The sequence below is a fragment of the Onychomys torridus genome, chromosome 7 (assembly GCF_903995425.1).
Source record: "Onychomys torridus chromosome 7, mOncTor1.1, whole genome shotgun sequence".
Classification (NCBI taxonomy): Eukaryota; Metazoa; Chordata; class Mammalia; order Rodentia; family Cricetidae; genus Onychomys; species Onychomys torridus.
Window position 1 is genome coordinate 44,044,199 of NC_050449.1, and position 27,882 is coordinate 44,072,080.

General features: G+C 40.6%; 2 protein-coding genes across 5 annotated transcripts in view; one reads left to right on the forward strand and one right to left on the reverse strand.

Annotated features, from left to right (window-relative positions):
* Positions 1-72: 72 nt before the first annotated feature.
* On the reverse strand, positions 73-27,832 carry Bco2 (beta-carotene oxygenase 2). Of its 4 annotated transcripts, none has more exons than XM_036194251.1 (12): positions 27,687-27,832; positions 22,108-22,308; positions 15,050-15,261; positions 14,349-14,464; positions 13,460-13,562; positions 9,554-9,682; positions 8,594-8,754; positions 7,497-7,664; positions 3,340-3,477; positions 2,583-2,765; positions 1,742-1,852; positions 73-727 (listed from the first exon to the last, which is right to left on the reverse strand). In XM_036194251.1, exons 2-12 carry the CDS (start codon positions 22,269-22,271, stop codon positions 446-448), a joined length of 1,767 nt encoding a protein of 588 aa, XP_036050144.1. In that variant the 5' UTR covers positions 22,272-22,308; positions 27,687-27,832; the 3' UTR covers positions 73-445. The 4 variants fall into 4 exon arrangements, with proteins under 4 accessions (XP_036050144.1, XP_036050145.1, XP_036050147.1 ...); XM_036194253.1 differs by having other exon boundaries at positions 486-656; XM_036194252.1 differs by lacking the exon at positions 27,687-27,832 and having other exon boundaries at positions 22,108-22,363.
* Il18 (interleukin 18) overlaps positions 27,584-27,882 on the forward strand; it is a 29,952-nt gene continuing 29,653 nt past the window's right edge. Inside the window, exon 1 of the mRNA XM_036194255.1 lies at positions 27,584-27,642. The gene's annotated coding sequence lies outside the window, so the exon portion shown is untranslated. The remainder of the gene's footprint in view (positions 27,643-27,882) is intronic.

Below are 27,882 nucleotides of genomic sequence, written 5' to 3' on the forward strand. Positions count from 1 at the left end.
AAAACATTCATACACATGAAATAAGTCCTTCAAAATGGCATTAAAAACACAGCACACCATAATTACCTCACAAATTATGTTTTTAATAGAAATGTAAAACAATATATCTAGTTTGGGGATTAGTTACTTTACCGCTGCTGCAAAACCAAACCAAACTGACGGAACACCCAAAGGTGGAAAGATTTCCTTCGGCTCATGGTGTCTGGCTCACAGTTTCAGGGTCAGAGTCCACCACAGTGGGGGGGGGGCATGATGGAGCACCCCATATGTGGCAAGGTGGGGAGCACAGAGTGAAGGCTGTTCACATTGTCGTGGACAGGAATCAGAGAGAGGGCCAGGGACTTCCAAGGCTGGTCCCTCATCCCCAAACATTTCCACAGCCTCCCAAAATAGTGCCACAAGCTGGGAACAAACTATTCAAAATACGAGCTCATGGGGGTCAGGATCAGTCCAAACTACAGCCATTTGGGGTGAGACCCGCTGTTTTCTCTTCTGTACAGAGTGCACTCATTGGAACCTGATTCTCAGACCTGCTTGTGCCATCAGATGGGTACGAACGTGCCGTGGAACCCATAAGGCATCTGCACAGGTACCTCGGCTCGTCCCAGCTCTGCCAAGTTCTTCGCATCCAAGACAAGGAGAAAGTTACTTTCACTCTAGAAAAAGGAAGTGCAGGACTGAAAGTTCCCTCTTCCTTTGGAAACCATCTCCACTGGCTTGGACCTTGCTAACAAAGAAAGCACGTCTTACTCATGTTCACATCTGTTCCCAGTACCTATGCCTCACCTAGCCACCCACTAAATGTTTGCCCAGTTGCCGAAGTGGACAGAAACACCGTGACTAAAGAAGTTGACACCCTAAAGCAAGGAAATAAGGTTGTTTGTGCCAATTCTCTTCATAAGACGGCTTTGAGTCTAACAATATTTTTGCTTGACCCTTTCTAATCTTGTAAAATATGCGGAAATTATTTTTTCCCAAGTTAGAAATGCTGCTATTTTGTGTTACTTAGGAGCTGTACAAATGTCAGTGTTGTAAGTCAGTCTGAGATTGGTGCTGACCTAATTATTGGAATGTTACATTCATGGAATAAGCCCATAGCTTATTACTAATTGATCACAGCATTCTTTTTTTCTAAACCATTAAAGGGTACAGAACCCCACACCCAGGTGCCACTAATAATTGATCAAAGCTGGTGCTTGAGGAGAACACATTTGCTATAAGATTGCTCACACAAGTCAATAAGTAGCATTACTGAGATGCTAGCCAGGGCTTATGATACTGGAGTTTTGTTTGTTTGTTTGTTTGGTTTTTTTTAGGTCAGTTCACTGAAATCAGAAACATGGATGGTAGTATGAACATCAGGCCAGAAGCCAGATGATTTAAACACTGGCTTTACCACTGTGAGATCAGATGCAAGCCACCTGCAACTTCTAGAAGTGACAAATTCCACATGAATAAAATGGTATTTCATAATTTATAATAATTATCATAGTATGTATGAAAGTGCTTTGTATATAACAAATGCCTCTGAAGACACCTCAGGTTATGATTTTACAAATAGGACTTTGAGAAATGTGGACCATGACTTTTAAAGTGGGGGATATGTACACAGTAAAAAGGGGAAGAGGGCAGAGAAGAGGCCACAAAGCATCAAAATAGCTTGTGGGCTGCGTCTCTCCACACTGTGCTCCAATGAACTAGTGCTGTGTTATTACGATTGGGGGCAGGCAAGTGAACTTACCTGGTCGGGAGTGATCACAACAGAAAGAATAACCCCTCCATCCTCCTCACTGGCTCCTGGTGCAGGGACAAAAACGGGCTCTGAGGGGTAAAAGCCATCCTCTCTCCAAACCTGCAAGTCCCCCCAACACACACAGAGGCATCTGATGAAAGGTGAGGAGCGAGTGGGGAGCATTCTACAGCGTTTGTCACTGACAGCATAAATGGGGCGTCAACAGGATGTTCTGACAGCGAACATGAACCCAGGCTTACTGCGCAGAATGTAGGTAAGAAGAGCCTCTGCTGCCTCTAGATCACCATCCCATATAATTTCCCATCAACCTAAAATCTAGGGGTCACTACAGCCTTCATCTCATAATTACTCCGAAAAAGAAAGACATCAATTTTACCATTAGTTCCCCAAGTTTTGGCTTTCCTTGAGATTTGTCACAGGAAACCAACCCCTTGCTTAAGTGATTCATGATTCTCAAACTTAGGAAAATAGCTGCGCTGTTGTAATATTAAAGAACCCAAAGAACTGGGCTGCAGAGACAGCTCAGCAGTAAGAACACTGGCTGTTCTTCCAGAGGACCCGGGTTCAGTTCCCAGCACCCACACAACAGCCTACAATTTCCTGTAACCGCAGCTTTTGGGGATCAGATGCCTTCATCTGACCTCCACAGATTCCTGCACACATGTGGTGCATATAATACACTCGGGCACAAACACATACACATAAAATAAACAGACAGTAAAATTTTTTGAGAAAAATAATACATCTGAGGAACTACTTTAAACAAAACAAAAATAATTCAAAGGGCAGAGCAGGTCTTGGAAAAAGTGAGAAAAGAGATTTCCATTACCGTCAGTGTCTTGTTCACCACGTCAACCTTAATCAGAGAATCCCCCACCAAATGCCGAAAACCGCAGCCGTAGAAGAAATTATACTTTCTGCCGTTGAACTGGCCATAGTTGATCTGAGGAAATTCAATCCCTCCTTCCTCTACCAAGTCCTCACGGTGTAGATTTTCAGGAGAGCACCAGATCTAAGAGAGATCCCCAAAGGATTAAAGTGGCTGATTAGTTCTCTTTCCTTTCCCTTAATTCTCTTTCATTTCTTTAGTGTAAGGGCACACTACTCTGTTCATTGTGACAGGGTCTAAGAACTACAGTTCCACGTCATGTTTCCTATTGTTCCCCTTTCCATAGTGTGTGTGCACATGCAGACAACACTGTCAGGCTTTGTGACTACGTCAAATGGCACAGGAGGCAGAGTGCTTCTGTATTCTGCTAAAAGTAAGGCATCCAGAGCTGCACAACAAATTCTCGTGGGAAAAGCAGTGTCTCCAGAAGGTGGGGAGGTCCAGTCAATCTTAAAAGCTCACACATTCCACAACCATTGGCAAGTTGCCTATATCTGGCTCAGAGCGGAGAAGGTATAGCCAAACACAGTGTCCATCCCACCCAGTTTCTGTGTCTCTTGTGCAAACAAGTCTCCATGACCTCACCCAAGCTCAGCCAAATATTATGAAACCTGCTGGGCACCAAACATTTGGAGAATAGCCAAAGAGTATGTCACTAAAGTCCAGATCCTTAGTCTGGTGCCCACTGGGAGCTTACCTTTCCATCACCCTGTTTCACAACACTGGCTGAAGAATAGGACAGTGGACTAAGGTTCTTTCCCTCGGGGGCATCCACACTGACATCTAAGGGCAAAACAAATCTTCGAGGGAAAGATTTTGCCACTGAATTATAGACCTGTTCAGAAGAGAGAAATAAACAGATGGGGAAATGTCATCCCTAGAATAATAAACCAGTAACTTAAATCCAGTCGTTACTAGAATTGTGCAAATAATAATTCTAATTCATTCATTCATTCAACAAATATTTATTGAGTGCCTACTGTAGGCTAAGTATTGTTTCAGACACTGGGAATGCAACACTGAACTTCATGAAATTTGTATTCTAGTGGTGGAATAGTAATTATAAAATTAAATATTTATTAATTAGCCTCAAATAAACAAATGATTATATAGTCAAAGGTCCCAGGGACTAGACTGTAACAAGGGAAGGTCCCTTTTTCATGTTTGCTGATTCAGAGAAGGCCCAGTTTAGCAGGCTAGGATTGCTCAAACCCCATACATTCTTGAGAAGGTCAATTTCCAAGACTAACCCTTAGCTGGCTCCTCAACACTGAGTTCTTAGACTGCTGTATCTGTTAAGAGTATGCGAAGCTTTAAATGGCACTGTGTAGTCAATAAATATAGTTCATGATAATGATATTACTTAAAAAGAACACCTTGGTGCCTCGTGGCAGTGGCGCACGCCTTTAATCCCAGCACTCGGAAGGCAGAGCCAGGAGGATCTCTGTGAGTTTGAGGCCAGCCTGGTCTACAGAGTGGGATCCAAGGCAGACACCAAAACTACACAGGCAAACCCTGTCGGGGTGTATGGGGGGGAGAATACCTGGGGGCTAAGGATGCAGCTCAATGGTACAGTGCCTGCCTAGCATGTACAAGATCCAAGGTTTAATCTTTAGTAGAAAAACAAAAAGATTAACATCTGAGAGTTCACCTAGAAGTCTAGAACTTCAGGACCCGAGGTTACTTATGTTGGCTGGATTGCCTACATGACTGATTCCCAGAGGACCCTGAACAACCAGGTCTGTGAACATGCCAGGAAGTTGAGAGGTCTCACACGGTGTCAGGACTAGTTCTTTATATGTGTCCTATGCAACTACTCTAGTAGAGAATGGCTCGCTGGAGCCTGCCTTCCTCCAGCTCCTTCTCTTTGTGCTCACTTTTCTGTTGTGCTAAGTCTTGTGAGTTCTCCTCGGGAACTGCTGATGCTATGGTTGATCAGAGGAACACTCCAAAATAGTCTGCATACGGAGATGGCGTTTAAGCGGAAGACGCAAAGGAAACATGCACAGCTCCTGGGACCATGTGCCTTAAGCACACTTTTCTCTCTGGAGAAACTGTAAGACAGAGAACAAACTATACCATTCCCTTGACCTACCTACCCCACGTCACCTCCATCCCACACAGAAGTGTCTTCTTTGAGTAAAATTCAATGCCGTTCTTTATTTGAATTTTTTGAAACCTCTAGAATATTATTCTTAAACTTTATAAAGGATTGGCTCTTTAAAAATTACTTTTTAGCCAGGCAGTAGTGGCACATGCCTTTAACCCCAGCACTCGGCAGACAGAGAGACAGGCAGGTCTCTTGAGTTTGAGGCCAGTCTGGTCTACAAAGTGAGTTCCAGGACAACCAGGGCGAATAAAAATAAAAATGACCTTTTAGCAACATCACTTTCTCTTGTAAAACCTTAGCTAAACAACAACAACAAAACATTTAAGGTTAGGTCAGGTGGTGTGAACCAACCATTCCTTTGAGAAGAACTAAAAGGGGAAAAAACTGGATAAAATGTTTAAAAATAGGTGTTTGGAGGCAATGATGAGCTAGAAAGGCCAGGGAGGACAATGAGGCTGAGATTTAGGAGGAGGGAAAGGACCCGCAGATGGACCAGGTGTTAGGGAACTCTTCCCCTCAGGACCTAATGAGATGCTCAACAACATTAGCCATTTGAGGGATGCAAATCAAACCAGACACCACTCCACACCCATTGGTATGGTTATTACTTTTAATAAAAAGCAAATATTGATTCAGAATAGTGGTTCAGTGGGTAAAAGTACTTGTGTCACAGCAGGAGGGCCTGAGTTCAAATTGCCAGAATCCATGTAAAATCCCATTTGGATAATGACCTAGCTTCTACTAGGAAATGAGAGGCAGAGACTGGCAGATTCCCAGAATTCCCAGAATCCTCTGCCTCAGCCCCCTAAAGTAGCTGGAATTACAGGCTTGAACTACTAGGTTCAGTTTAAACTTTTTTTTTTTTTGAGACAGAGTCTCACTATGTATCCTCAGCTGTCCTGAAACTCACTATGTAAACAGACTGGCCTGTAACTTATAAAAACTTGACTGCCTCTACTTTCCAAGTGCTGGGATTAAAGGTATCATACCTAGTTTAAATACTTTTTTAAAGAAGGGACCAATACACTTCATCACATTAATAAACAAGGGATAAGATCCATGTGGTACTCTTAATAGTGAGAAAAAAATATGAAATGCTACATTTATCCATGACCAAAATTCTTAGTAATAAAGAAGTAAAACTAGAATTTTCCTAACTAACAAAATATACACTTTTTAAAAAAAATCTAGGTTGGGTGGTGGTGGTGGTGGTGGTGGTGGTGGTGGTGGTGCACACCTTTAATCCCAGCACTCCAGAGCCAGGCGGATCTCTGTGAGTTCAACAACAACAAATCTAAGGTTGAGTGTATTGACCCAGGACTGTAATCCTAGAACTCGGAAGACAGAGACAATAGAACCAATGTTCAAGGCCAGTCTTGATTATACAGTGAGTTCAAGGTTAGCCTACATTTCATGAGACTTTGTCTCAAAAAAGGCATCTACTGATAATGTATGTTTCCATGCAATCTGTGCACAAATGGTTTTTTTTTTGTTTGTTGGTTTGGGTTTTTTTTTGGGGGGGGGGATTTTCGAGACATGGTTTCTCTGTGTAGTTTTGGTGCCTGTCCTGAATCTCCCTCTGTAGAGCAGGCTGGCCTCGAACTCACAGAGATCTGCCTGGCTCTGCCTCCCGAGTGCTGGGATTAAACAAGTGAGCCACCACCGCCGTTGCACAAATGTTTACAACAACTTTTGTCATATTCACCTAAATTGTAAGCTAGCAAGATATTCTTCAATAGGAAGAATAGATGGTCAACTAGTATACACAGGACACTATTTCTCAATAATAATAAAACTATCAAGACACAAAAAACATGGAGGAACCACACATGCTACTACTAAAAAGGAAGGAAGGCAGGGAGGGAGGGAGTAAGGGAGGGAGTCAGCCTAAACTAGGAATGGTGGTACCCAGCTCTACTCCCACCATTGGAGAGTGTGAGGAAGGACAATGATGTATGTTCCAAGCCAGCCTGGACTACAGACATTGTGAAACAGACAGAGCTATAGAGACAGCAGGTTATTTAACACACAGGGTGAGCCCTAAGAGCTGTGGACTTCAGTTGGTAATACTAGATCAGAACTGACTCATCAGCTATAACAAATGTTTCACAACAATGCAAGATGTTCATATTGGGCTCGTGACATGATGGGTCAAAGGGGGAAATGGAGCCAGGCAGGCCCGCCTTTAATCCCAGCCCTCAGGAGGCAGAGGCAGCTGCGTCGGATCTCTGAGTTGGGGAGGCCAGCCTGGTCTACAGAGGGAATTCTAGAACAGCCAGGAATACACAGAGAAACCCTGTCTTAAAAACAACAACAACAAAAGTGTAAAATGGTTTGCTGCCCCGAGCCCCCACAGCCTGGGTTCAAGCCCCAGGTCCCACGGTGAAAGGAGAGAACCAACTCCTGACAACTGTCTCTGCCTTCACTACCTTCACTTGTGTGCTGTGTCTCCCACACTCATACACACACACCACACATACGCATACGTACAATAACAGTAAATGAACCCAAGTTTACAATATTGATATTAGAGAAACTAGGGAAGAGGACTGGGGGGCGGGGAGGGGGGAGAAGGCCCATGCTTTCAGCTTGCTTTTCTCCTTTAACCCTAAGTCTGCTCTGTAACAGTCCATTCATTAATATACAGCAAGCATTTTAAAAATAAAATGTTAATGCCTGGCATGGTGATACACACCTTTAATCCCAGCACTCAGAAGGCAGAGGAGTTCAAGATGTTTACCTACCTGGTCAAGCCCTTCCCCGGCTTTCCTGAGGTTCTGTAGCTGGTAAACTTCCAGGCTTCTCCCATCATCCTGACAGCACAGATCCATCACAATACAACCCTGGTCCTCAAAGGCATTGATTTGATGAAAGGTAACAAAAGGGTTGCTGTAATATACTCCTGGGAGAGTCTGCAAAGTACACAAACAATTTAGAAAGACACTCAGTTTCTTTCCCTCTTCTTCCCTCCCCTCCTTTCTGTCCCCTTTCAGGAATAAATATACAAAGTTCAAATTAGAAGGATCCCTACCTCCAACTTCCATGCCATGGTCAACAGGTACAACGGAAGAAAAATCAGTATATAAAAGCAAATGATTTAAGCACTGCTTGCTTAAGTCAGCTCATTTCACGTTAATCGGTGAACTGAGGCCATCTGACACAAACTAATCTATTGTTGTGACTAATTTAAAAGCTTTCCTGAAATGTGTGGTCTAATGCTTTACAGGATAAGTAGGTCCTAGACTCTAATTACAAGATTAATAGAAAATACTGTTACTTAGGATGCTTATTATAAATTAAGTAACTAATTGAAAAATATGCTCATTATTCAAATAATTTTGTAATGAAATCAGGAAAATTAAATTTAAGATGCTATCTTCTTAGAGATAAACATAGACAAATACAATGACACCATTACTAATGGGGACTATAAGAAGATACGCAACCTGACATGCTGGACTTCAGTGGGACTATGATATTGGCACACCAAGTCCCAGAAGCAGCTACTTTAAGCTTCAAATTGCCAATGCAGAAGTGACGGAAGAGCTGTATACATAAACTGCACCCCTCTGCACTTTTATGGCATGAGAAAACCCGTGATGAGAGCTTCCTGTACCCTTTTAATTCAATCATTTGGAGGGGTAAAAACATTCCCCACAGTTTCCCAAAAAGAAACATCCACTGTGCTAATTAATTAGTGGACAATCCAACCAAAAAAAGGAAATACTACCCTTAATTAGAAATGTCTTTAAAAATAATGTATGAAGGTGAAAAGTCAGCCCTGTGGAAATTCACCTTCAGGGGCAGACACTTTTATTATAAAGATGCTCAAATACTCAGCCTGTCCATTGTGTTTATCCACCACATGAAATCGTGTGTTATACTGGGGCTCCCAGCTTATCCCATCAGCAAAGGCCTTCCCCCGGATTTTAGAAGTGATCATTTTCCACAGTTTCATCTTTAGAGGCTGTTCGATGAAGATTATGTAGTTTTTTGTCATTCCTAAAAGTTTCCAGAAAAGAATAAAATGTTACTTGGCAAACTAGAGTGAACTGAAATGTGGCAGTGACGGGACCCGTCTGAAGACTGGCATGTTACTGCTGACCTAAGTAAACACCACCCAGAAATACCTCGCTGTTTCCCAGCTCAACTGGACATATTTCCTGTTTCTGCATAGAAAAGAGAACTGTTAAGAATACTTGGGTTAATGCCCTTAGTTAGACTTTTTTTTTTTCCATTTTAAGTTGTTTTGGTTTAAGGATAACAGAAAGCAGAACAATATTAAAATGCCATCCATGCTCAGTGTATTTATCCCTTAGTCCTTTTCCTGTACATCCCGGGAGTAAAGATGTAAGGATATTTTGGCTATCACAATTTACAATACATAAAGTAAATGTTCCCAATAAAGGCTAAAACACCTCAAAAGTTAACAAAACTATTTTTAAAGGCTGAAACAATCTATATAGAACGTAAGGTTCACACACATACACGCATGAAATAGTCAAGGCCTTTTCATGTGTGACTATTATTTTAGGATTTTAATACTGACTAAAATTTTTCCTTATCAATTACGTTTCTAGTAACTACTTACATGAAGCAGCCATGTCTCTTCAAGCAGTCTGTAGGCTAGCATAAGGAGTACAGGGCTAAACAGAATAACTTAACTGGTACTAATGCCATTGTGACCTCAGTACACTAACACTCTGATAAATGATCAACATGGTACTTGTCAAAACTAATCTTTGTGATACAGCAACATTAACTCACAGCCCAGGGCAACTGGCCTCCTCTATAGACTTACCGAAGCTATGGTAGTAAGAAGGCTTCATGGTCTCAGCAGAAGTGATAGAACACAGCACTTGTGCTCCATGAATCGTCTCCCCAGGCCCTGTCTTCTCTGGAGGAACCCGAATAATATTATAGCAAGAACCTGGACAACAAAATTTCTCCCTTTACCGTTTTTATATACATTCAAAAATGAAATAACCCTTGCTCTTGCAAGGGCATGGTATTTAGTGAGCATGCTATAAATAGTTATTGATAGATTAACTAATAGCACATGTTTATGTAGCTACTCAGTAAACAAATAAATATTCAGGTGATAATGAATTCTCTTCCTGGTATTATAATTTGTAGTGTAAGACATGATGAACTTGCACAACATGGAATTTCACAATCTCCATTGTTCTTAAGGAATAAAATAACCAACACTTTTTTCTTGGTTTATTTATTCTGCCGCCATTTACTGGTCACCAATCATATTCCAAACACTGTCCTAAGAATTCTAAATACTATATTTCAAAATCTTGTATACAGCAGTACACAGAACAGATAAAAATCTATTCATCTCTAAAACTCAAATTCTAAAAAAAAAAAAACACAAGCAAAAATGCAACACACCAGATGATGATATAAACTATAATGTAAAGCTAGAAATGGGGGGCTGCAGTGATTGTGTATGGGTGGACATTCCTGTTTGCCATTTTGACTATGGTAGTCTGGGGTGATACCATTCAAGTGATGGCCTGAAGAAGGTGAGGAAGAGATTTGAGAGCATCTAGGAGAGGAATGCATTCCAGACAGAAGAAAGAGCATGTGCAGCCTGGAACAGTTTGATGTTCAAATAACAGTGAAGAGGCCAGTGTAGTACTGTCCGATAAGAAGGAGAATCTTAAAGATGAGTCCAGAGATGTGGGTGGGGTAAGAGTCAACCTGGCCACTATGCTGAGAACACGGAAAAGTAAGATGAAGGAAGTACTGAAGAAACCGATTAAGAGGTTAGTTTGATAATTTTAATTGTGAGAACACTGTGGTTCAAAAATACACGGGTGCCCATGGAAGATGGCATGAGGTGGTTGGATTTTGAAGATATTTTGAGGGCATTGCCCAGATGATTCTTTTGATTAATTGGGTGTAGGTGTAAGAGAGAAACATGAAGAATGATTCCAAATTTGTCATTAACAACCAGAAGGATGGGGCTGCCATCATCTAAAATGAGAAAGACTCATTTTTAGAAAGTTCAGCAGAGAAGATCAAAGGTTTGGTTTTGTAATGCCTGTTGACATCCTGGTAAAAACACCGAGTGAGCAACAGGTACAAATTACTGCAGATGTCCAGGGTGGAGATACGGACAAGTTTTGAGAGGCCACTTCAAAATAGGAAACATCATGTCTTGAACAGTGACAGAAAAAAAAAAAAATAGACAAGAACAGTGATGGATCAACACGAAGAACATAGTTTAAGTTGTTGACAACTTAACTGGGTTGACAAAATGTTCAAAACAATGTTACTAATTTGTAAAGAGGATCGTAAAAATATCTGAAAAGGCTAAAGCTTTGCTATGATTTGCCCATTGATTCTTTAGTCCCCTTCCTACACCTTTTTGTTCTTCAAAGTAGATAATTGTAGGCATTTTAAAAATTACAGTCAGAAGTATTATGTATCCAAATGTATCCCTGGTATTCAGGCTCCCTGCAACTTATATATGCATTGAGTTCCCATTCAAAACCTTCTCACTGAACCAGATAATCCAATGAGAAAACAGAAGCAGGTTTGCTATTAGGATTAGAGTATAAAAGGATTCTAGTGCTGGCACTTGGATTACCCAATTCATTGAATTTAAACAATTAGTCACTGAACTGTTCTAACTACAGGGCACTGAAGGCATTGTGAAGGCATTACGCAAGACAAGCCTCTAATCCGATGAGGAATGTGAAAGAGAGCTGCCTTGCTCAGCGCCTTGAGTCTGATTCTGGCAGTCTCCAGGAGTTTGTATAAACAGGAAATTGAGGTAAAGTAACATGCATGGACAGTCATGATTGGTGCCTAAGTTTCTCAGTGAGACCTAGAGACTGCTTGCACCAAGATGCCCTGGGATCCATAAAGGTGCAGATTCTTGGCCACTTTTCAGTTCTGCTGGACCAGAATCCCTAAAGATGCATGCATGGCCTATCCTGATAGCGAGCATTCTAGATGATTCTTAGATGCATTAAGGTTGAGACTGATGATCTAGTGACTATTGTAAGATATATAATTAAGAATGATATTTTCCAAATTACAAGTAAGTTTCAAAATAAACTACTTGGTTAATAAAGTTAATAAGAAGTGGATTTTTTTTTAGTGATTAAAAAGTGATGGATGGAACAAAACAAACAGAAAACCTACCCATGTAGGCTTTAATGTACATAAAAACCAGTCGTCTTTTTAGGACAAAGGTCCTGATTTAGCAGATTTGGATGATGTTGAGACTAACTAAATTCTGATCTTTGAGGGCAAAACCCAGATAACTGTATGGTTCCCTAGTGAATACAATATATAGCTAGATTTGAAAAGGTCACTGAAGGCTGGCAAGATAACTCAGTCAGTAAAGGCACTTGCCACCAAGTCTGATGACCTGATTTCCATCCCTAGGTCACACATGGTAAAAGGCAAGAACTCACTCTCACAGCTTGTCCTCTGGCTTCCACATGGTCTCCACATATCACTATACCCAGTAGAAGGATGTTCCTAGAACAGCTTTTAAAGAAAACAAGCTAGATGGAAATGTATTCAGGACACCCTATCTGTACCTAAGCCAATAAAACTAAAACTTCAGAATCCATCTTGATAGACACTCATATGTGTAGATACAGACCTATGGAGGAGCTATCCACAGAGCTGACTATTCACCAAAGGTAAACCACAACCACAACACATATTTCATTAACTGTAGACACTAGTCTGACAACAGTCTAGGTAGATAGTCACAAATATCTAATACTCTCAACTAACACACTCTTGTTCAGAGACAACATGCTCTCAAAAACAGGAATGCAAATTTGCCTTCCCTCAGAGAGTGGGTGTATCATTTTAAAGGTCTTGAGTAAGTGGAGGGAGAAATGGTGACTGGGTGGAGACTAGATGTTAAATAATATCAATACAGCCTTCTGGAGTCAGTGACGGAAAGCTAATAAAAGGGGCCAACAGAATGACTCACAGCAAGCCTTTGTGTTTAAAGTCAGGCCTGGTTTCAGTCAGGTCTGGCTTAGAGACATGGAAATTGGCTCAAGCAAATGACTTTAACATCCTCAGAGTTCACTGGCCTCATCTGTAAAATGGAGGTGATAATAGAGTTGTATACTTTGAGAGTTGGTGTGTACAGATTAAAGAAGGAAACAAGAAATATGCTTATCCATAGCCTATATTAGGCACTCAATTAACATTAGCTGCAATTACTAGCTACTGGAACATTCTAGAGAAGACTGGTAGCAGGTTTGGAAGTGTGTAGATGACCAGCATTGGGATACAGCATATGCCATACAGCTATGGCCTTGACTTACTTTGTTAGTTACGTCTGTGTGATAGACAGTAGGGCCTTCCCTACATTCCTTTTCTATAGCATTTTACATTTTGCTTTTACAATATAGTATGTCTTTAAAGTTCATATTCAAGAGATATGTGCCTTTCAATGCTTATAACATCCAAAAATCATAATGGAACATAAAAATGTAAGTTACACTGAAAAAGACATACAGGAAATCAGTTGCCAAGTATAGGTACAAAAGGACCACAGAACACATACTTAATGATAAATCGTGTATTTTAACCTCAGTAATACCTCTTTGGAACCTTTCAAGTGATAGTTCCTGTTTACATTTTAAACATAATGGCACTTTGTGAAACAGTTTACTCCTAATTATATCTAAAAATACTTGCATCCTCACTTTACCTCTTGGCCCATAGGTGTTTCCCATATTGTATGCTGTTCCATCTGGGTCATAATGAGGGTGTGCAGTGGCTCCATTCACAGCAATGAATTTGCTCCAGTCCACCTGCAGGTTTAAGACTACTTGAGAATTGTAAATGATACACAATAGATCTTTATTAACATAAATTAGCATAGGTAACAGAAGCATGTTATCTATGTTGAAAGTGTGATATGAGGAAGCTCTGAGAAATCAAAATTACTTTTCCTGCTAAAGAAAAAGAAACAGATGCAAAAACAAAACAAGAAAAAACCAGCAGTACTACAGCCACCAACAAAAACCTCTGTACAGATTTAGCTCGTATCACGGCAAAGTTCAAAATAAGCATAACAATTGTAATCAAAAATAAAATTAAAATTTTAGTCTGAGGTGGTGGAACACACCTGTAATCCCAGCATGTAGGAGACTGAGGCAGGAGGATCACAAGTTCAAAGCCAGCTTAAGGTACATGGTGAGTTGTGGGCCAAGCTGAGCTACAGAGCAGACACTGTATCAACAACAAAGTCGTCCTGAAATTGTATTAATTAATGTGCCAAGGCAATACGGGCCTACACAACTTCTAGTCTGATAGGTACTGTGCCTAGGAAGAACATGAGCCTATCCGGGCTACTTCCCTCAACCCCGGCCCTGTGATGTTAAAACTAAGGTAGGAAACTGGGATTATCTTTAAGGAAAAACAGCCCCACAAGCATTGTAATCCTGGCAGAGGGTGACTGTAGCCTAAATTAATGGATGCCTTTATTTCTGTGGAGACTCTGATTTCTTCCTTAGCTATCTAGACTCCACGAGGTACTCTGAATAGAAAGAAAGAAAATTGGGATCTATTTTATTCATTTGGGGCCTACACATTACCTTTTCCCTCCTTTCCAGAGTTTCAATGTCCACTTTATTCATAAAGTTAGTCTCAGTGCTCATGTAGTAATCACCCTTGTACTGTACGAAGTTGACATTGGTGTTGTCAGTCATGACTGAAATCAGGTAGCAGACAGTAAGCACATGCTCTGAGGGAGAAATTTTCAATGCCCCCCTCTCTTTCACACACACACACACACACACACACACACACACACATACATACACACACACACACACACACACACACACACACACACACACACACATACACACACACACATACACACACACACATACACACACACATACACACACACACACATACACACACACATACACACACACATACACACACACACACATACACACACACACATACACACACACACACACACACACACACACACACACACACACACACAGTATATTTTTCAAGTGCTAGAGAAATGTCTCAAAACTTAAGAGTACATGTTGCTCTTCCAGAAAACTTGAATTCAGTTCCTAGCACCCACATGGCAGCTCACAACCATCTGTAACTCCAGCTCCAGGGGATTTAACAACTTCTTCTGGCCCCCAAGGACACCCACAGTCACAGACACATAAATAAAAATATACTTTTAAAATGTGTATTTTTCAAGATTTCTATTTGTGTGGATACTGATGAAATGATGATCACTGCCATTTTAAGGGCTCTTTACCAGGTGCCTCAAACCTTGACAGGAAACGTTCAAAGATATTCTTGCATGGGTCAGGAAGAGCCAGAGTGCCAAATTCTGAGATCACAATCCTGTCCCCAGCACTGTTGGCCTTGTATGTATCACTCTGTAGAAACCTGCTCCTGTATGTCACTGTGCCCTTCTCCATTCTGAACTGGTGAAGCAAAGCCATTCCATCAAACCAGTGATTGTATCTGCAAAGGGAGGAAACGACAGAAACTAACTTATGAGTAAGGAAAGCATGGGGTCAGAATGAGGGGTGGAGTGATATTTCTGCCATCCAAATAGAAAGATAAGCAAGTGGTGTGTGTCCCCAGTGCCAATCAATAATTCAGAGAATTTGAAATTAAGAACGGCAGTGTTCTGAAATTTCCTGGGCTACAACAGAAATACAACTTGCATTCTCCTAACCCTGACCCTATGATTCTTTTTTTTTTTTTTTTTTTTTTGAGCTGAGGATCAAACCCAGGGCAGCAAGCACTCTACCACTGAGCTAAATCCCCAACCCTGTGATTCTTAACCTCTGTCAAAAAGCTCACTTTCCAATGGGCTGAAGGAAAACCCTACAGTGGTAAGACCTAAGGTAATTCTGCTTTTTTCCCTATGACAAGCAGGCCAGAGAAAGCTTGGCATTTTCTAGATCAGAACAAGTTCCTAAGAGGAAACATTCATCCTCAAATCCTAAATGCATTAAATTTTCTGTTTACTATAGTTTTTTTTTTCAATTTTACTTTTTGCATTATCATTTTGGCCTTATGATTATACTAAAATTATCTACCAAAGTGATGGAGCAGGGTTAGCAAGATGGTACAGAGGGTAAAGGTGCTTGCTACCAAGCCTAATGACCTGACTTTAATCCCTGGAACCCAGAGGATGGAAGGAGAGAACAAACTCCTGCAAGCTGTCCTCTAGCCTCCACACATATGCCATGGCACATGTATAAATAAAATTAAAGCATAGAACATCAAAAACCTGTAAGAAAAAAAAGTGTAGGAAAAAAAGTATAGCTTTGTTTTGAAAAAAAAAAAATTATCACAGCCAGTATAATGATATATATCTGTGATCTCAACACTGAAAATGCAGATTCAGGAGGACCATGAGTTTGAGGCTATCCTGAGCTAAAACCCTGTCTCAAAAGAGAAATAAATAAACAAACAAACAAAAGAGCTATTATGTGGTCCTTTCTTTCCTAAGTTTGACAGATTAAATGCTTGGTGTCATCATCATGGGCAAGGAAGCTTAGCATCTTTGTCTGAAAAGACAAAGGTTCTTGAAATCAGGGCTGGTCTTTGTTCACTCAGGCTCAAGTCAACACTACTCACGAGAGTCAAAAGACAGAAGCAATGAAAGTATCTACTGATGACTGAAAAGAAACCAGTTGTAGAGGTTCATGCCTGTTACTCAGAATATGCCACTTTGACACACGATTCTGAATTTGAAACTCTTGAGGATCAGCCGCTGCAGACGAGCACTATGGCCTTCTATGTTCTTTCCAAAAGTGGAAAATAAAACTCCCTCATGAAAGATGGCCTCCCTGTATCAGAAGGAAGAGAGACACTCCTGCGCCTGGAGACAGGGAGTTGAAGCGAAGAGAAAACAGGACCACCTGGAACACTCACTTGGACAGCCATTTCCCACACTAACTTAACTGCCCCAGCTCCAACCCTTGACACGTTCTCACCACTTACTCCTCTTAGTCCAATTACTACTACCCAGGCTTTAGACTAAATGATTCTCCCCTTCCAGCACACCCCCAGTGTGTGTGTGTGTGTGTGTGTGTGTGTGTGTGTGTGTGTGTGTGTGTTGTTTGTTTGCTTGCTTGTGACGGGGTCTGACTATATAACCCAGACCGGCCTTGCACTTGCTATGTAAATGAAGCTAACTTCAAACTTGTGATCACCCTGCCCCAGCCTGCACCACACTCAACTGCTCCTCATTTTTCTTACATGGGTTCCCAAGTACATATAAACATTAGCAAGTAAAAGTTATGTGACTTCCCCACGTGACACACACACTATTAATCCTCCCAATTGTTGATTAATTCTTGGGACTAGTAAGACCACAAGATGATGAGGAAATTTTTGCCTCCTCTACAATACACACAATTTTCACCTAGCACTAAAAAGAAAGAAAACGCTATCATATGTCACAGCACAGATGAACCTTGAGGATCATTATGCTAAAGTAAAATAGACTAGTCATAAAAGTACAGACACTGTAGGGTCTACTTATATACAACATTAGAAGTAGGCAAGGGGCCAGAGAGCTGGCTTATTGGGTAAAAGCATAGCGGCCAGGCTGGATGATCTGAGTTTGATCCCAGAAACCACATGGCCAATGGAAAAAAACTGACTTCTGAAAGTTGTCCTCTGACCTCCACATGCACGCCATGGCATGTGAACATGTACACACACGTGCACGCAATTACACATACTCAATAAATGTACTTTAAAATTAAAATTAAAATATTCAGGTTTATAAAAACAGGAATGAGGTTGGTTAATGGACTTGGAGGATGGAGAAAATGACAAATTGCTGCTTAACTGGTTAGTTCCAGTTTTTCAAGATGAGAAAATTCTGAAAATGTTTCACAATGTGAATATACATGATACTACTGAACTGTACAATTAAAATGGTCAAAATGTAAAGTTTGCATGTTACATATTTTACCACGTTTTTTTAATGTAGGGAAAAAGAAGAAGTCCCTTTATTCCCATGATTTCAGATGCCACCTTTATTAGATGCTCAGTTTGGTAAGTTGTGGGTCTGTTTCTGGGCTTCCTGTTCTGTTATCTGTTCCCTCTTCATGAACAGGATCATAATGTTTCAATTGTAGAGAATTTACAGTGCTCTTAAGGCCTTGTAAAGCACTAACAATTTTCATTTTCAGTGTGTTATTGATAATTCTTGCATATTTATTTCTGCATATGAACTTTGATATTAATTAGTCTAACTTCCTGTAAATAGCCTGTTGGAATTTTTATTAATATCATAATGTATTTACAAATAATGGAAAATGTACCTTTAAAGTGTTGTCATTCTGTTCAAGAACAAGAGGTGGTTTTTCCATTCATCCAATGTGTCTTTCACTTCTAAGCACAGCGGTACAAGCCTGACATCCCAGCACTTGAGTGGCTGAGAGTTAAAACCAGGCTGCACCCTGCTCTAAGTTACTCCATATTGTCATTCAGTAAACTGTGCATTGTGGAAATCCATGTTTGTAGCATGGTGTGCTCATGACACTGAGGCAGGAAGGTTGTCTTAAATTCAAAGCTACTTTAGGCTATGTAGCAAGACCATGTTGGCACATCTCCAAATGAAACACCAAGAGCCAAGTCCTTTCCTAAGTATTTAATCCATTGCTACCATGAGTGATGTTCTCTTCACCAGTGTGGTTCTACATCCTGTTACCTTGCATTTTACTGTCATGTTTAGCTGTATTATTTATTTTGGATTCTTAGGTTTACTAACCTATCATCTGAAAGGGAAAGATTTACTTCTTTGCTTAGGCTTTGGCCCCTAAATCAATACTTTAATCTAATTGTGTTACTTACAACTGACTTGACGCTCAGCTATAGAAAAAAACAAAAACCTACCAAAAAAAAAAAAAAAACCCACTTGCAAGGCTACACACAGAGAAATGCTGTCTCTAAAAAACAAATACAAAAATCAAGAAAAAAAAAAACCTACTTGTAGCAGTTCCCAATTTAGCCTTACTATTTTTACATAAAGATACAGGCATGAAGAGAGAGATAAGACATTATATATTCACATGTTATGAAGACATATTAAGAAACTATCTGTTAATTCTGATTTTCCTGGAACATTTTATGAGAAATGAATCATGAATTTCAATGAAAAGTCTTCTCAGCACCTATGAAGATAATATATTATCTTATCTATAACTATTTTTTCCAGAGACCAGTTAATAATGTGATATGGGCAGATTTCCTATCGATGAGCCAACTTTGCTTTTTTGGACTTAATTCTACCTGATCTTTGTGGATTTTATATGCAATGTGATGTTAGATTCTATTTATTAATAAGTACTTTATTAGTGTCAAATTACTATTTTATATTTTGTTCTTATGCATATATATTTATAAACATGATTGGTTAGATGTTCCATTCCCTGCACTGTCTTTATATACTGAAATGATGTTTCCCTCATAAAGTCAACTAGGACATTTCCTCCCATTTCCAGTGCCCTCAAATAATTTATAAAGCAATATCAGGCTACCAAATATATAAATTTTTGGTGGAATCATCTTTGAGATAATCTAAGCCATGTGCCTTTAAAATATATATATATATATATCCTTAAAAAGTGTATTTAGCTGCCTAAAAGTCAATCTGCTTAAACTTTCTATCTCTATCCATTCTAGTAATACATATTTGAGGTTTGCAAATGTATTTGCATTGAGACCTACAAAATCTCTTATAGTTTTGTTTTTCTGGTTTCAGTAGCTCCTTCTTTGTTCTCTTTCATTTCTGTCTATTGGTTCCTCCCCACTGCTTCTCTTTCCCTGTTATCTATGGGTTTGTGGACTTCGATTTTTCCCCACTGTCAACCTCTACCTCAGTCTCTGTCCTCCTCTCCGCCCACCAGCAATGTGACCTCTAAAGAACCTCCTTGAGGCTTCTTGCAACAGCTGGGCAGGGTGCTCCACTGCATTTCATGCATGCTATTCACTGAAGACAAGGCTCAGCAAATTAAAATGTCTGCAAGTATGAAACATATATCTTAAAATTATCCTGAGAATGTCTCAGTCTCTTGGTCCTTGGCTTATTACCAAAAACATATGGAGAGGCGTGATGGACTGTGACAGGCAGGCACCCGCTCTGGTGTAGCTGGCAGCAAAGCGGAATGGTAGTTGGCAGGGGAAGGGAAGAGAGGAAGGAATTAACTCTCTGTAAAATGAAATGAGTTCTGTGGATGGATGTAAGGAGAGTGGTATGACAGAATGGATGGACTCAGTGCCGCTGAACTGTACCCTTGTAAGTAGTTAAGAGAGTAAGCTTAGATTTTATACACACACACACACACACACACATATGTAATATAATATTGCTCAATTTTTAAAAGGTAATAAGCTCTAAAATATCGAGTCATTAAAAATAATGGTCATCCCTACTTTGTAGCAACATAAAGCTATCAGAGTGTGAATTTTTAAGTGTGTATGTTTGTCTATATATATATACACGTATACCACAAAATGTGTGTGGAGGTCAAGGACAACTCACTGGAGTTGGTTCTCTCCTTTAACCATGTGTCTGGATTTGGCTCATCATGCTTGTTAGCAAATACCTTTATTCACTGAAATATTTTGCTGCTATGATAGCATACATTTTTAAAAAGCAGAACAAGCCAGGCGGTGGTGACACACACCTTTAATCTCAGCACTCGGGAGGCAAAGCCAGGCGAATCTCTGTGAGTTTGAGGCCAGCTTGCTCTTCAAAGCGAGTTCCAGGAAAGGCGCAAAGCTACACAGAGAAGCCCTGTCTCAAAAAACCAACCCCACCCCACCCTGCAAAAAAAAAAAAAGCAGAACAAAAGAACTGTCTACTCATGATTGCAATTCTTTTCTTATTGGAATTGTTTTTGATTTATTTATTTTGTTTTATGTATATTAATGTTTTCCTTGCATGTATACATGTGTACCATGTGCATGCCTGGTGCCCAGCAAGGTCACTGAAGTTACAGACGGTTGTAAGCTACCATATAGTTCTGGGACTCGAACCCAGGTCCTCTGCAAAAGCAACAAGTGCTCTAAACCACTGAGCCATTTCTCCAGGTCCCCAGATGATGGCAATTTAAAAAAGAAGTCTATAGAAATAGTTGCGAGGACTGGCAGGGAGTAACATAAGATTGGTAAAAGAGGCTGTGCTGGGTAGTACATGACCACCCCACCCATCCCAGTGACTCTGCTATAGTTCAAATTTTTTCATGCAAAAATTTCCAACATTTTAAAATATTACACAGCAGATTACTTCCAAGCCATAGGCATATCTGCCCATTATCTCATATCCCTCAGACACCCAAAGAAATTATATTCTAAAGACTGACTGGGTTTTCTACCTATTGAGTGCTATCTAGCTAGGTACAGGTTATTGATCAAGATATTGGGAACATATGGATAAATTAGGAAGCATTTCTGCCCTCATGGAACTAAAATCCTAGCAGAGAAACACAGCTAACACACATAAACAAAGAAAAACAAACAAGGCTGGAGAGTTGGCTCAGTGGTTAATAGTTCCTGTTGCTCTTAGACAGGATATGGGTTCAGTTCCCTGCACTCACATGGTGGCTCACAATCACCCATAACTCTGGTTTCTGGGGATCTAATATCCTCTTCTGATCTCTGCAAGCACCAGGCATATATTTGACACATATATTTACAAGTAGACAAAACACTCATACAAATAAAATATATGAGAAATAAGTCATTTTAAAAAACAAACTAACAGTAAACAGACACGAGCAACAACAGTGCTATGTAGAAGACTGGTAATGCAGTCAATGTTGGTGTTTTAGAATTAGAAGTCACAGGAGGCATTAAAGGGAGTGAGATTTGAGTTGACGTCAAAAGGACAAAAATCAGGCCTGAGAGATGAGGGAGAACAGGTAAGAAAACATCAACACCAAGACATTGGGTAAAAATATGAGGAACTGAAAGAAGTCATCGTGTCTGGGAGGTTCAGGGTGGCAGAAAAAGAGGTAGGAGGTGAGGGCGGGATCTTTCTTTCAGGACCTTGTGGTGAAATATCTCAGTAGTCTGGCAGAGATCTTTGCATGGCTCCCTTGGGCATAAACCCAATGAGAACTTCAAATTCACAATTCACGTGGGGGTGAGGGAGCAAAATGGTTTAAAACAAAGACAAAAAACTTTTTTCCCCTCCTCTAAGCAACAATTTCCCTATCTATAATCAAAGGGATAGAACAGCAGTAATCACCTCAGAGAAGAAAGAGAGTTGAGTGCATGCTCCGTAGAATAAACCACACCACAAAGCCCAAATTGTTCTCCAAAATCTAGGCTTACTTATCCTTTCCAAAGTCGAACTTCCCGGGTCCAACTCGAAGTAGATAGCCATGGAGCCATTCGGGAATGTGTCCTCGGACTTGAGCAGACACGGTGTTCAGAGTCTCCTCCACAGTGGTCAGCAGCGGGGCAATGCACGGCAGATTCTTTCGCTGTCTCAGCATGGTTTGGGGTGAGTATTTCCCACGTAGTTCTTCGAAACTGTGAAAGAGAAGCAAAAAGCACACACATGTCCACACATTCCAGGATCTCTTGCTAATGTGTTTATTCCCCTACAGACACAAGTGCACACACACACACACACACACACACACACACACACACACACACACACACACACACACTTGTTACAGGATCTCCTGATAGCATGCTTATTTCCTCAAAGACAATTCTATGGACTGGAAGCTTGAAGGGAAATGTGAACTAAATCAAATCGTCTCCAAATTCCTCTCTCCTTTCCTTTCTTTTTCTTTTAAACATAATTTCTGTATTGATTCTCTGGGAATTTCACATCGTGAACCCTAATTCTGCTCGCCTCTCAGTCTCTCTCCTCATATCCTCCCCTCCCCTCTGCAGAGACCCTCCGCAAAAGAAAATTTTTAAAAAATTAATCAAAACAAAACAAAGCAAGCCAACAAACAGAACAAAACAAAACAAAAAAAAACTCACTTCACTCCTCCATCTCTGCCACCTCTCCCACACCTCTTCATTTGTCCTGGTGGCATTGGGAGTGGTGTGTCACAGTGTATATGCCCTTTTGTCCAATCAGCTTTTCTTGCAAATGTTCATTGTAACGAGTCATTGGTTTGGTTCAAGGAATTGCTCTCTCTGTTTTCTTACTTCCAAGTTACCAAGATGGATTCTCCATTCTGAACGATAACAATGCTTAGATTTCTCTCCGTAATCATCTACCAAAGTGTTAATTAACTCCATGCTGGAATCACTACTAGTGTCATCTCTTACACTTGAACAATGCTTTTCTTTTTCTAGATTAACTCCACACGTTAACTCCAGACGAGCTAATAGCAGTTTAACTGTTAGAGCAAAAATGGTGGCCATAGTTAGGGTGATCATGGTACCTTAGATAAGCCAGAATGTAACCCCAATATTTCAGTGTGGTCTCTTTGTATTTGGCAGGATTTGGATTTAATTTCTTCCATTTTAATTATATATATATGTATGTATAATATGTATATATATAATATAGTGTATAATATATATACACTAATACTCTATGAAATGACATGAAATCAATAAGCCACAAGAGTAAAATCTTATCCTATAATCAGGAGCTGAACATCATCCCTGTTATTTCATATTTATAAGACTTCACAAGATAGTAGTGCATGAATGCAGAGAGGTATGGTCAAATATAACTTTAGTTATAACCAAGTTGCTTGTAACTTTGGCTACAATTCTTTACATCATAAACAGAAGGTTTTCAGAGGTACAGGAATTAGACTAGAAAAAAACTAACAGATAAACATCCAAAGACCAGAAATCTATGTTCTTTTGGCAATTTATTTTATACGGTCCAATTTCTTTGAAATACTAAGTTTGAAATACATATGACCTTTTACTTTCCTAAATATAACAACTCAGTTGGGCCCAGCTCTTTCTTGTTTTCCCAAATAGCATTCATTTCACCTGGGATGCCCTTCCCAAAGCCGCTCCCTAGGAAGACTACAGCTGAGGATGTAGGTCAGTGGTAAAGTGCTTCTTCCCCAACATCTACCAGGCCCCGTGTTGGAGCCCAACACTGAAAAAGAAAACCAAGAGACTATCTGGCAGTTGTGGTGACACACAACTGTAATCCCAGCACACAAAAGGAAAGGAGTTGGAGCATATGAGGCAGCCTGGGCTATGAAGTAAGATACTGTCTCAGAAGGGCCAGAGGAGAGTGGGGGTGGGGAGCGGGAGGACCAGAAGGTAGCTCGGTCAGTAAACTGCTTACTGTGCAAGCATGGGACATGAGTTCAATTCCAACACCCACATAAAGAACAATGACAGTGAGTGCGGCAGCAAGCCTTGTTATCCTTGCCCTGGGACAGTGGGAGAGTCTACACTTGGCTGGCCAGCCCGTCTAGCCCAGTTAGTTATCAGCTGCAGGGTCAGAGAGAGATCCCATCTCAAAAAGATGAAAAGAAACTGAAGAAGACACCTGCTATCAACCTCCGGCCTCTGTCTGTGCACATGCACAGCAGTGCACACACACACACACACACACACACACACACACACACTCACAAAACAGAAAAAGTAACAAAGATTCTACCTGTTGTTCAATGTCTAACTCAAATGTTACTTCCTTTAGAGAGCATACATAGCCAAAGTGCCCAAGTTCAACTCTTAAGTCACTTCCAAAGAGAGTTTTTAACCTCTCAATGCTTTTTCTTCTTTTCTAAGACAGGAAATAAAAATTCTTATCATGCGGACTGGTGAGATGGTTTAACGGTTAATAGCACAAGTGGCTCTTCCAGAGGCCCCGGGTTCAATCCCTAGCACCCATATGGCAGCTCACTTCTGTAACTCCAGTCCCACGTGATCCAACACTCTCACACAGACACACGTGTAGGCAAAATACCAATGCACATTAAAAAAAAAAAAAAAAAAAAGCCAGGCAGAAGTGGTACACACCTTTAATCCCAGCACTCGGGAGGCAGAGGCAGGTGGATCTCTGTGAGTTCGAGGCCAGCCAGGACTTTTCACAGAGAAACCCTGTCTCAAAAAAACAAAAACAACAACAACAAAAATTCTTATCATGCTTAAGGTAGTAAGTGACCATGTAAGTTTATGGGAAGCTTTAGAATACAATACATATCCCCAAAATGTTTAGTATTATTTATTTAACTTTTAATGATCAATATAATAAGATACACAATGGCTTTCCTTTCTTTGAAATATTTTAGTTTTTCAACAAAGAGCTGGACATTGCTAAAAGACTGAAAAGTCTCCAAACCCAAAAAGAGGAACCTGTTGCCTAGGGGGTGAGATGAGTCACTCCTGTATTGTGCCTCTGTCCTGTCTGAAGACTGTGCAACAAAAAATACAACCCTGTTAACTCTTTGGTACAGAAGCCAAAATCCAAATTCCTGGACTCCACTCCATACAAAATAATACATAGTCTCTGTGGTGAAGCAAGCAGGTATACAACAAGGTGGGAACGATAGATAGTATTTAGAGGTATTAAGAAAATGCTTTGAAAAAAAGCAAAGAGAACTCTTGATTTTTTTCTTACTTTATTTTTGTAAAGAGAAAAAACTTATTCTCCTCTTAGATTAAAATTCCCCAATAAAAGCATATTATTAGCTATTTTAAGTAGAATTAAACTGAACAGCCCAATTAGATACACATGAATTGTAATTGTTTCACGTTTGTATGTCTTTGTACCATGTACATGAATGGTGCCTTCAGAGGTCAGAAGTGGTTCTGGATTTCCTGGAACTGGAGTGAAGGATGGTTGAGCCACCTTGTGTATGCAGGGAGTTGAACCCAGATCATCTGGAATGGTAGCCAGTGCTCTGAACCACTGAGCCATCTCTCTGGCCCCTTCATTTTAGATTGTATTTAGATATCTGCATGCTCTGTACTCCATGTTATTGGCAATCTTGTACTCTCCAAACTTCTTGTAGTATTTGATATGGCTGCTACCATCTCCTCACCCGTTTCTGTTCTTGGCTTGGAAGATGAGCTGTTCGACCACTCAATTGCTGGTTTAACTTTGCCGCCCTCTAACTATGCTTTTTGTCAGCGTACTTACTCAGTAGCTGGCAACTTGAGGCAAATATCTTAACCCATCCAACCACAAGTTTTTCCAAGATAAAATAAGGATTAAGAGAGGTTAATGATTCCTGCTTATATCTACCATCATAATGAAATATAATGATACTTTGCAAATGTTAATCTCCTTCACTGATCCTTTCCCTCTTATCACCACATAGATGTCAAGGTATAACCTTGGACCTTTACTCTTCAATTTCAGCATTTTCCTTTAGTAATTTCATCTTGGCTCTTAAATTCTCCAGTTATGTCTCAGATGTGGCTCTCAGCTCTTCACCTTCTCTTCTGAATCAGTTCTTCTGCTAGCTAAAACACCTCACTTCAGTCTCTCTGTGGGCGCTGAACTCATCTTGTTCCCTGCCCTTACAACACAGTTCTTCTGACCATGGCGGCACAGGGCCGGTAAGAAATCTCTGAAAAAGGCTTTCATGGCTTATGTATAAATTTCCCAGACTCAAAGTTCTGCATGGGTAACTTCCTTTTCACCAGTCTCTCCTCCCTGGGACTACATACTCTTTCCTAACCTAAGCATCTCTTTCTCAGCACTGATGCCTTGACTTTTCCTTCTTATACATCACTTCCTACCTACTGCCCAACTCAGGCCTCCCAGCTGGAAAAGCTGGGAAGAGAAACTCAGTACGGAATGAAGCTCCTTCTATACACCACAGCTTCATGAGTTGCTTGAATCCCTTGGCCATCTTAAGGGTTGGAGACCTGAGGCCAACTACCTCCAGCTCTAAATAGCTCATCAGGAGGACAGATTCTAATTTATCTGGATGAGCAGGGAAGATGGCCTCCCACCAGTGCAATGATATGAAAAAGGCAGAGATGCATTACTACTAAATCCAATTTCCTTCATACAAATCTGGCTGCATCATTTATTCTCCCATAACTCAATTAACAAATTACAATTAACTTGTCATTATTTAAACTACCTGACCAGGCACTTGAAAACCTTGTATGGTCTCAGCCCAACCTAGCTGTTCACTCCAGCCTAACTGGACTACTCCCCCAATCTCTTGAACATTCTATTCTCTTCACCCAGGATAGCTCCTATCTCCTTTATATGAAATTTGCATATGCAACTTTCAAGCTCCAGTTTCTGGGTTACCTGCTTCCTAAGTACCACACCCCCATTTCCTCACTGCAGCTGTTGACAGCTTCCCTGTGCTCCTTATCTTGCTGTGTTGTGTGATAGAGATAAGGATACTTTACAACCTCTCCTCGCAGTACTCCTGGAATAAAGTCTAACTTACATCTCCCCTGTCCTAGCACCTAACACACTGCCTTACACACTGCAAGCACTAGGTGATTAGACAGCTTTATAATTTACTGTGTATATCACTGCAACTTCTGGCAGTTCTACATCAACTAATTACTGAAAACAAATTACTGAAATATAATAGAAAGCTACAATAGAAAAACCACAGGGTTTGAAACCATTTCCAAGGATGCAAATAGGAGAACCAAATATCTACAACAGAATACAAAGCAGTGGTTTTCAGTTGTGAAGTCAGAATACAGAAAACCCCTTCTGAAGAGGCATCCAAGAAAAATCCCTGGACCTAATCCTGCCCATGTGTTGCATTAACTGAGTGAACACAATGGCTACTTCCTTTCCGATGAGTAAACCAATCTGTCAGCCTTCTTTCACTTCTCCCTCTGGGGAATTGCGGCTTGCGTCACACAGAGGGGAAACCTTCAGAAGCCTGCCACAATCTTCAGACCCAGGCCCAGCAGTCCACTTGCAAATTGGTAAGAAGGGGACCAGGAAAGGAAGGGGTGGGGGAGTTCCCTACCTGGGAGCTGGTGTACTGCCAGAGAAAGAACGCCCACTTCAGTGGCAGGAAGGAGAAAACTTTTACTCAGTTCAGGGGCAGCTGGCAGGTCTCAAGATCTCCAAATCCAAAGCCACTGGCCTTATTAAGCAAATAATGAGCACGAGTTGTCTCTGGCTCGGTGACAAAATGGGACTGAGGGGAAGGAAGGCAAGGG

Excerpts from the sequence above, each read along its gene's own strand:
- Bco2 (XM_036194251.1), bottom strand. The coding sequence starts at position 22,271 with ATGCTGAGACAGCGAAAGAATCTGCCGTGCATTGCCCCGCTGCTGACC. Across the intron at positions 15,262-22,107 it reads TTCGACTTTGGAAAGGATAA|ATACAATCACTGGTTTGATG; the intron begins GTAAGCCTAGAT and ends CTCCCTTTGCAG. Across the intron at positions 728-1,741 it reads TTGTGATCACTCCCGACCAG|CAAGGTCCAAGCCAGTGGAG; the intron begins GTAAGTTCACTT and ends TTTCTTTGTTAG.